This window comes from Penaeus japonicus, unplaced genomic scaffold, assembly GCF_977035675.1.
Source record: "Penaeus japonicus unplaced genomic scaffold, GWHDUDI00000001_assembly GWHDUDI00000041, whole genome shotgun sequence".
Lineage (NCBI taxonomy): Eukaryota > Metazoa > Arthropoda > Malacostraca > Decapoda > Penaeidae > Penaeus > Penaeus japonicus.
Window position 1 is genome coordinate 7,051,961 of NW_028234443.1, and position 11,498 is coordinate 7,063,458.

An 11,498-nucleotide genomic window follows, 5' to 3' on the forward strand; every position below is an offset into this window, starting at 1 on the left:
ATTTCTCAGCTCTAGGTATGGGCAAGAAGCCTTGCTTGCTTAATATGTGCGGTTCTGCTGAGCTGTTGCTTGTTGGTAAAGGTATGTTAATAATCTATATTGTTATCTGTCTTAAACCTGTGCAGGAGTGTTCATTTGATTTGATTTTTTGTCTTATACGAAAAGTTAAAGTAGGTTTATTTCTTTTCAGCCTATGACTCGAACAGCGACCTATATATAATTAACTGGCAGGGTGTGAGTGAACAACTTTAGAAGAGGAGAAGGGAGTGCGACCCTCATCCTTCATTGCCTGAGAGGGAAGATCCGAAGCAAAACCCTAACGATGGTGCGACCTCTCCCTTGGAACTTGGTAATCACCCTACTCCGTCGTATATATATATATATATATATTCCTCGGTTGATGCAAATTTATCACTCGCACCTGCTTATGCACCGCGTTCCCCTGTGCATGACCTTGAAGAGTCTAAGGGGTCTGTAACACCTTTTATACTATCTATGACGTTGAAATTAGAACGGAGTTTCCGATATCAATAGTAAACATAGTGAAGACATCATCTGATATATGCATAATAGATCTTACTACTGATGAGTAAGATTATCAGCCGTATTCTAAGTCCCTAAGCGTGCCGTGTACATGACATGAACATGCCGCGTTTATTATTCTAGAAGCGCGGGTTCGTGTCAAAAGCGTGGAAAGTATTGGAACAATCGTGGAAACTCCGTGACAAGGTTACGATAGTTACACGGGTGAAATAAAAAAAAATACATTTTTACTGTACTTTTTCTTACCAATACTTCATATGAGCATACTACGTTTGGAAAGTAATATCTATATTGGATATATTAGGCATCATTGTCCTAGACTTGGATTACAAACCCTTTTAGGAAAACAAGGATTCTCTGCTGATTTTGAGTTTGTTTACCATAGAATTGATACCCATTGGTCTGATAGCTATTTAAATACAAGAACCCAATCGGTAAAAATTAATGAAAATATATCATCAGCACAACCAGTTTATTTCGGTGTTCCACAAGGATCTATATTAGGCCCGATCCTATTCACAATTTTCATTAATGATTTATCAACCATAGTCCATAACTGCCATCTAATACAGTACGCTGATGATTCTCAATTTCTCCACAGTGACTCAGTGAACAACTTAGAGGCATTGATAAGAAACACACAAGACACACTTGTTAAAGCAAAACGATATTTTGATAACAATGGTCTTAAAATAAATCCACAAAAAACGCAATGTATCTTCATAGGTAGTCGGCAAAATTTAGCTAAAATTCCCATAGACACAACCATAGATTTCGAAGGCTACCAAATTAAACCAAGCACTTCAGTAAAAAATCTAGGAGTACATTTTGACAGATATATGACGTTTGAATCCCATGTTGATAATATACATAGAAAGGTAATGGGAACATTAATATATCTTAATCATATAAAAGATCAAATTCCTACAGAAACAAGAATCATGGTTGTTCAAACTCTAGCACTAAGCATCATTAATTATTGTTTAAATATTTGGGGCTCTACTAACAAAACCCTAATGCAGAAAGCACAAAGACTACAAAACTTTGCTGCAAGAGTTGCATTGGGTAATGTTAGAAAGTTCGATCACATCACCCTACACATTATTCAACTTAAATGGTTAAAAATTCAAGCCAAATGCAGTTATGATACATGTGTTTTTATTCATAAAATCATCCATGGGAATTATCCACAATGGATCCTGCCTTTACAAACTGCGGGGAACACCTCAGGTGTTCGAACTCGACAAGTAAATTCTCTATATGTCAAGAGATCACACACAGAAATAGGGACACGACAAATGCTAATACGTGGACCCATGGCCTGGAACCTACTACCTCACAATATTAAAGACATTACCAACCTAAATAAATTCAAAACAAAATTAAAAGAACATTTCCTAAATTGTCAGTTGTGACATCAAATTAAACAGATGTATTGTATATATGTATTAAGAATAACCATTGTAATTTATGGAATAAAGTTTTTTGAATTTGAATTCTCGAAGGAGAGTGAACTTAAATGAATGATAAAAGTTGGCAGGAATGTAAAGTTAAAGTATATAATTATATGAAATATGTATACATTAAATCTATATGTATGATATATTAAAGATACGCATATATGTAGAGTATATACAGAGACAAAATAAGGAAGATCTATTCATAAACACACGATCCCTCTCATCCCGTTTGTTTTGACGGAGCGTAGAGTGAATTACCAACGGCGCGTTCGTGAAATGGTTGTCAATTCTTTAACTAGGGACAAGTACAACGACTGATTCATACCAAAATTGTACTATCTTTTGTTAGTGCTACTTATGATTGTAGTTTCTCTTACGAATTTGTCGTTTGGACAGTGCCATTCATCTGAAACATGTTAACTTTGGAACGGTTGGTAAACCTAAAGCAGCTGACACAAACGTGCCACGCTTTTGCGTCCTAGATTACTGCATTCGTGATATGAACACGACATTGACGCAACATGAACATGACATGGCCACGACACTCAGACAACGTCCAAGAATACGCTGTATGAATCAGGATCAAACAAATTTTATAGGAAAATTTAATAAAAATATAATGAAAATATGTGTTTTTTCCTAATCCTCACACTTTGTAAGGTAATTAACTCCTGCTGTCTCAAGTGAGCAGATTATTAGCTGGTGTGAACCTTTCCTTAATTAATAACATCATTAACTAGGGTTAATAACTAAGTATCGCGCTTTCTATGGTAATTAAGTTATTACCGCTTGTGCCCAGAGGGAGGAAGGTGGGGGAGATGTAAGAGTCGGAGGTGAAGGGGTGAGAGGGAGCGGTTGTTTTGACCACTGGTAGGGGTAGAGGGGTACCCATGGGTGAGCTGTTTAGTCCTGGGTGAGGGGAAGGGGAGGGGAGGGGGGGGGAGAGGTCAGAGGCTGAGGTGAAGGGGAGGGGGGGATAAAGGAGGGAGCTGTAGGAGTGTAGGGGGAAGGGGGAGGGAAGTGAAAGTTTAGGGGGGTGGGGTGGAGGGGTTATGACCGTTAGTGGCGGGGGAGGTGGTGTTATGACCGTTAGTGACGGGGGGGGGGGGGGGGGGGGTTGTTATGCACGTTGATGAGGTGATCCGTTCTGTCCTTCCTAGTACTACTTATATATATATATATATATATATATATATATATATATATATATATATATATATGCAAATGTATATGAATGTGTGTATATTATATACATGAATACATATATAAGTATATATATATATATATATATATATATATATATTGTATATATATATATATATATATATTGTATATATATATATATATATATATATATTTTGTATATATATATATATATATATATATATATATATATATATATCTTCTATATATATATATATATATTGTATATATATATATATTTTGTATATATATATATATATATATATATATATATTGTATATATATATATATATATATATATATATATATTGTATATATATATAGATAGATATATATATATTGTATATATATATATATATATATATATATATATATATTGTATATATATATAGATAGATATATATATACATGTATGTACACATACATACACACATACATACACACAGGGAGGTAAAATGTATGTATGTATATCACTTATACACACAAACATATACATACAGCATATATTAGTGTACTACCAAAGTTGTGTGTCATTTTGTACTTACGAAATCAACAAAATCTCTACTCTGGTGGACCAAATTCAGTGCAGAAGTTATTAGAGCAATTCCGTTTAAAATTCAGCGAGAGTCGAATCTGCAATTACGGAAACAGATCATGAGACAGAGTGAAGTTAAACGAGGTCTCAGAGAGTAATCCTATATAATCAAGTCGATGGTTCATTTTCCATGTTGGTTAATCAAGTCGATGGTTTAGTTTCCATGTTATTGCTTGCTAATATAACAACCTGTGAACACTAGGTTATCACGTTACATGTTAATATCGAGGTTTTACTGAAACTGTGTCCGTTAGACTATGAAATTATTAAGAAAATCGATAGTGGTTTAGAGAGAGACAGTTAAAATTGGTAAAGTGGTTCTAATAATTATTATCACCAATATCAAAACATCTAAAAATAATATTTTCTCGAAGAAATGTTAATTTTCGCCTTATAAACAAACTTGTCGACCACGTATAGTGCACAAACCAAAGAAATAATAAAACAAACCTATTGTTACTACTATTCATGAGAGCATTTTCCCATTATCCAAACGCCAAAAGATAAACAACATGCTAGGATCTGTTTTGCTTGCCATATACCTCAAAAATATGCTTTTAGAAACTATACCAGTCAGGATAAACAACATGTTAGGATCTGTTTTGCTTGCCATATATCTCAAAAATATGTTTTTAGAAACTATACCAGTCAGTATTTGTGATCCATATACAGCACATCCCACTAAAAATACATCCGCAACTGCCAATTATCCGCCTTATGTCGTTTCGAGAGGCTGATGGCGAGGAATAACAACAGAAGCTTTCCGTTAATACTCCATCGAGTCGGAGATCGGAAGGTAAAAGTTTAAAGGGTGTTCGTACTATGATTAGCTTCTGTCCATCTTTCATTTCAATTTCTTCTGAGTTAATTAAATGATTTAATTAACGCTGAGATCAGTTCACCTTTAGGGTTTTGTAAACGTATAATCCTGGAGTGGACAAGCGTTATTATTTACCGTAAAGAATGATAAATAGTGTAATTACATTATAAGGAAATTATGATTAATAATGACCGAAAAAAACACAAAACAGATCTCATTTTTCAATAAACTTATCTGTACGTATAGTATAGTGTTCTGCACATCACCAGGATTAATAAGGGCAATAGGATTATAAGGAAAGTGTAGTTACAGCGAAGGTTGAGCGTTGGATTCCCCGATTCGGAAAATGGTTGATTTTAGAAAAGGCATCCAGTGAGGGAATGACATTATTCACAAGAAGATAGCACCAAGGGCATATTTGTGTGTGTATATATGTTTTTATGTGTATATATATACATATATACGTATGTATTTATAATATATTCATATGTATTTATGTATATTTATCTATCTATCTATCTATATAAATGATAATCATTATCCTTATCCTTATGCTCGATAATATTGTGGATGAAAGAAGTATGAAAGAATCACATAATGTTTCCAGGGAATTTGCGCCAATGTATTAAAAGAAAAAAAAAAAGAAAAAAAAAAACGTTAATTGGTTATTATGCATGGTAAACCTTTCGTCTTTGGCCACCTTGTGCACTCAAAAAAAGAATAATAAGAATAAGAAAAAAAAAAAGGAGCAGATGAGTTTGAAAACATGATAATTGGTTGTGGGGAATCTGTAAAGTTACATGACAGTCACCGAGTTTTGATTGCCTGCAAACGTGTTTTTTTATATATATTTTCTTATCAATTATTTTAACACAAGGTAAATTTTTATCTTTATTTTATTCTTTAATACAAGGTAAAAAAAAAACGCATTTTGGGTGACGATGTACGATACGGAGATGCATCTTATGTATATCTTTGTTTCATACTTTATTTACTTTGCTGATAATGCTCTAAGTGGTAATCTTTTACTTTTTTTTTTTTTTTTTTTTTTTTTTAGGTCATCTCAGGTCACTAATAGGGATAAAATGCCATTGCAATTGTTAATCCTCTAAGCGGCTTTCGGCGTTAATCTTTTTTTCTCATAAAAAAAGAAAAAATATATATATAATAACAATGCATTCCCAGAAAAAAAGCCCTTTCTGAAGGGGAATGGGCGGGGGGGAGGGGTAGGGGGGATATAGGTATTATTAAGGCAATCCAACTCAACGTCACTTAGATAGGCCTACGAGGCTTAAGTGTCAAAGCCACCTAGTCAGTCGTCTGTCGACACTTCTCATCCATTATGTAAGGGAAGTGTAAGGGAGGAAGGAAGTGGTTAGCTCGACATGCTGGTGAGAGGTACCGCATCGCCTCTTCAGTGTTTCTCCACTTTTCCCAATAATCTTTCATTCGTTTCTTTGTATCCTCCTTCTACATAGCCGTATTAATTTGGCGTTTATTCCCCCCACCACCCCCTGAAAAAAAGACAATGAAAACGTACTCAAAAACAGTAAAAGAAGAAAAAAAAGTACGCGTGCATTCTCTATCTCTCTCTCTCTCATCCTCTCTTTCTCTCTCTCTCTCTCTCTCTCTCTCTCTCTCTCTCTCTCTCTCTCTCTCTCTCTCTCTCTCTCTCTCTCTCTCTCTCTCTCCCCCCCCCCCTCCCTCTCTCTCTCTCTCAGTCTCTCAATAATGGATCAATTCTGTCAGGTGTGGAAGCCGTATTTCGAACAGCAATCCCGTGAAATCCATCGGTCAGTAACATCAACAGACAAAATCAAAAAGAAAAAATCCGGAAAAAAGTTTACAGACGAAAATATGCGAAGATGATTGAAAACACTTAATCAGCTGTGGCGCGCGTAAGGCCAGCGCCGAGTAACGTAACACATCCACCTACCTTAGCCTTCAGAGTTCACATGGAGATTTTTCGATAAATCAGATTTGTTTGCCTATATCACTGACTTTCCACCTTAATTGTTGATAGGACTAGTGATAAGCGTTTTGCAGTTGATTCTTCAGTCCTGTGTGGCAGTCGGATCGGCACGAAGGAAACGGTAAAGATAGTAAAATTAAGAGAACCAAGTAAGGGGTATAAAGTAGGCTCCGGAATATGTAAGTAAAAGTAATTTCACTCTGGGGATAATGCCCCCCCCCCTCAAAAAAATAGATAAATAAATAATAAGAAGAAAGAATGAAGGGATAAAGATATATCTACCAAAATCGTAATGCTGAACTCTGCACATCTAACTAAATATTCTTGAAAATCTATGAAAAATTGTTATTGTAGATCAAGAATATATACCAATGATTAGCACTAATCACTAATGTACTTATTCTTTATTATCAACGTTATCATTCTATTAACCTTGGTACCATCGTTACAATCCTTATTTCCATAATTATAATAATTACTTGTTATTTATAATTGCTTTCTAAATATATCAATATTTCCCGAGGGAATTCTTATTTAAACATGGATTATGATTAAAACCTGATTTAATTCTTGACCTCGACGTCAATAAATCCTGAAGTGAGTTTTAGCATCAAGACACAAGGGAAGTCTAGACCACAGACAAACATCCATTCACTTGATATTGAAGACTTTGACACATATCCATCAGAGAGGAAAAAAAAAGGAAAGTTGTGGTGCATTGTCACAGTGTCTCTCTCGAATACATTTCATTGGATAAAACTTTGTCCTAAAAGAGGTTAGGATCTTTAATCATACCACTAAATAAATGTATAATAATATTTTCATTTCGAATTCATTCCTTTCGGAGATGTGTTAAATTTCATGTTATTATAAAGGTATCAAAATGCGTCTGAAAAATATAATTTGAGCACTTATATTAGAAAATGTAGTATCTGTACTTTCATGAAGTATATCTTATCAGCTTCCTATCTATCTACCTGTGTGTGTGTGTGTGTGTGTGTGTGTGTGTGTGTGTGTGTGTGTGTATGTGTGTGTGTGTAAATCGAGGCATATAAGTAAACATATTTAAAGTTACATCACAAACACTAACAATTTTGAACTATCAGTTGTCATTATTCTTAAGGTAATCATTTTTAGGTAATGCATTACTGGAACGTTATCTAATTATCATTGATCTTAGGTAATGCAAATATCAATCATTTATATGTTATTTACTCTATATAATTGTGGCCAATGTCATATTATTATTGCTGTATCTTTTTTTCATACAACAGCCTGTCTTAGTACGTGTTTCAGTGACTGTAACGGATAATACAAATTTTACATAAAATCCTCTCCAGAAACATTGGTGAATATCGAAATCACGCATTGATGGGAAAATGTAGTGGCGAGGGGGCGGGGCCAATTTCGCCAGACTTCGTGCCGGTGAGTATAGCTAGGAGTATGACTTTTAACATCTGTGTTTTTTTGTTTCCTAGAGAAATATCTCTCCCTTGAAATCCCCAAGTTTCACACTTAGCATAGGATAGGAGGAATATGTATCTTTTAATGCACAACTGTGTATTTGACAGAATAGTAACTCAGGACTCAATTTGAAATGGAAAGTCAGATGTTGTGATTCCGTCTCTGTACAACTAATTTACGGAACTCCTGAATGAATAGTGTATACAACTTCGTGGAAATACATACGGCATGGCGGAATGTGTGTGTGTGTATATATATATATATATATATATATATATATATATATATATATATATATAGAGAGAGAGAGAGAGAGAGAGAGAGAGAGAGAGAGAGAGAGAGAGAGAGAGAGACAGAGAGAGAGAGAGAGACAGACGAAGAGAGAAGGCAAGGGGAGATAAAGAGAGAAGGCAAGGGGAGATATAGATATGCAAAGACATGAGAGAAATAGGGGGCGTGGTAGAGATAGACAAACATATATGATAAATAGGGAGTATATGAGGAAGAGCATTGGAGGAAAGAGCGAAGCAATAAATTTGCATACATAGCCTTTATGTTGTCAGGTTAATATTATGTAGATTGTCATATTAAATGCACCAATAACTTACCTCGCATTGTAAATACATTTATGTAAACGATTTAGGAAGTTGTTATAAAAGAGAACCGAATTTACTTTATCCAGCAAAGGGAATTAGGTTATGAATGAATCAAAGTGATATGCATGTTGATTCGTTGCAACGCAGGGAGACATTTTTCTTCCTGGAACCTTCTATGTTTCTATTGAAATTGCACATTCATCATTGATGGGGAGGCATATCATGTGTCCGTAATACAATGCATATCATTATTATCGTTAAACATTCTCTGTCTATCTCATATATATATATATATATATATATATATATATATATATATATATATATATATATATATATATATATGTATATATATATATATATATATATATATATATTATACATATATATATATTATACACATATGTACTCTCTTTCAATAGTTCCGTTTAATTCCACATACTATTACTATTGTCGGCTTTATGCGATGAACCTTATATGTGATGTATCTGCATACAAAAAAGTAGTTCTGACAATCGCTGGACTAGGGAGGGAGGTGCTCAATCCAATATATGTTAAAGGACGGATTCCTTTAGAAAATAGATAAATAAAAAGAAATTAAAAACAGAAAATGGATTGAAGAAAACCATTAAAAGAGATGAAATGAAAGTGAAATGATTCATGAGGTTTGTAATTCCATTCTTAGTATCACCAATGTAAAGACCAGAACCGCCATCAGGTCGAACACATGCCATATCTTTTAATGATTCTATAATTGCCATCTTTGATTTAAATTATGGAACTTAGATGTACTTTCATAAACCATGTAAATGTCAATAATTTAAAGTGTAGAAGTAGTAGAATGTTTTACATGTTACCCAAAATCCATTTTAAAAAGCCTAGGCCTATCTCCTCTATCTATCTATTTATTTATCTGTCTATCCCCTCACTTCAATTTTACCCAATTCCACCAAGAGCTTTCGAAGTCGTTGGGAATATCTTGAAAGGGAGAAGTCTTGAGGCTAAAGAGACAGATCCAATTGTGTAACAGTGTTAGATTTCCTTTTTTTTCTTCTTTTTTTCTTTTTTTTTCCCGAAGGCAGATAAATCGAGGTCACTGATTTAAACGACACAGAGGGATTCCCAAGAAAGGGTAGTGAAAAAAAAACAGGTCAGGTTAGGTTACAGAATGTGTTTCTCTGAGACCTCCCCATTGTGCTTTGTGTTTGCCTCCTCCTCCCCCCCCCCTCTCTCTCAAACACACACACATGCACACATATAAGCACTCACGCACATATAAGTACTCACGCACATATATAGGCGTGGTCGAGAGAGAGAGAGAGAGAGAGAGAGAGAGAGAGAGAGAGAGAGAGAGAGAGAGAGAGAGAGAGAGAGAGAGAGAGAGAGAGAGAGAGAGAGAGAGAGGGGGGAGGGGGGGAAGGGAAGGAGGGGCATATAGAGAAAGAGAGACATATATCTGGACAAATGTGTTACATGATGCATGCAAACTAATTTCCTAAGTATCATGCATTACCATATTAACTTAATTAACTGCGGGCTTATTTTTTATGCAATGTAATGTTGCATTTGCATTTCCTCTTAATTACGACGACCAGGGGCGCTTCATAATAAATGAATTTAGAGAAATATAAAAGGTTCAGACAGGGGACTCAATATGAAAAGGACAATGAACAGAGAAATTAGATAAAATGGAATTTATAACTGTTGCAATTGAAAGTCAACGGATGATGGGAGTTTCTGTTGATTAGCACTAAATATACGTTGAATATTATTAAAGGAGATGGTAATGGATGTCTGGGTTGGTCTGTAAGCATTTTTTTTATTCATAAGAATTTTTTTCAGAAATGCTGTGATTTATCTCTATATCAATTCCAGTAATCTTAAAAAAAAAGAAAAAAATACGTTGTATGACGTGTGATTTCACCTTTTTCTCATAAAAAACGAATACTAGACAAAATAATTTTGTGAATTTGGAAAACTTAAAAAAGCAAAACTTAACGATGATAAATAGCTATCAACCGTGTTTCTCTGCGAGATAGAGACAAACCCGATGGTGAATAATGTATAAATATTGAATATTATCGTATTTGGCAAAAATAAGAAAGAAAAAAAAATAAAGATAATCAATAATCATCAACCATAATCATTAATAATTAATCATAATAAATAATGATAATTAAATAATAGATTAATCCTAATTAAATAATAAATTAATCATAATCATAATCATCAATCATAATAAAAATAAGAAAAAAAGATAATCAATAATCCTCAACCATATCCCTTTAGCGACATATAGACAAAATCAACAAATCTAGACCAAAACTTCGTAAAAAAAAAGAAAAGAAAAGAAAAAAAAAAAGGCCCTCACCCATTCCTTTTCCAACAACGCTCAACTCAGGTCATGAATAAGACACAGACCAGGTTATAGCCTCAAGGAAGCTTAGCGGGACATTCAAGCTCCTCAAAGGGCAAGGAGGGAGACACTCCGGCCTCAACCCAAGGGCAGCTTTAACGAGGTCTTCTGGCTTGTGGTGATGTCGAGTGTGTGTATGATGGAGGTGGTTCTATAATGGATATGGTTCTATAATGGAGGTGGTTCTTTAATAGGGATGACACTATAATGGAGATGGTTCTATAATGGAGATGGTTCTATAATGGAGATGATTCTATAAGGGAGATGGTTCTGTAATGGAGATGGTTCTATAATGGAGATGGTTCTATAATGGAGATGGTTCTATAATGGAGATGGTTCTATAATGGAGATGATTCTATAAGGGAGATGGTTCTGTAATGGAGATGGTTCTATAATGGAGATGGTTCTATAATAGAGATGGATCTATAA

The 11,498-nt window shown here is 34.4% G+C and overlaps 1 protein-coding gene across 1 annotated transcript in view; it reads left to right on the forward strand.

The window, feature by feature from the left end:
• Positions 1-489, forward strand: part of LOC147466767 (uncharacterized) — a 48,326-nt gene extending 47,837 nt beyond the window's left edge. The window contains exons 3-4 of the mRNA XM_086534333.1: positions 10-81; positions 232-489. Of these exons, the coding sequence (XP_086390459.1) occupies positions 10-81; positions 232-242 (83 nt within the window). The 3' untranslated portion in view covers positions 243-489. The remainder of the gene's footprint in view (positions 1-9; positions 82-231) is intronic.
• The last annotated feature ends 11,009 nt before the right edge of the window (positions 490-11,498 follow it).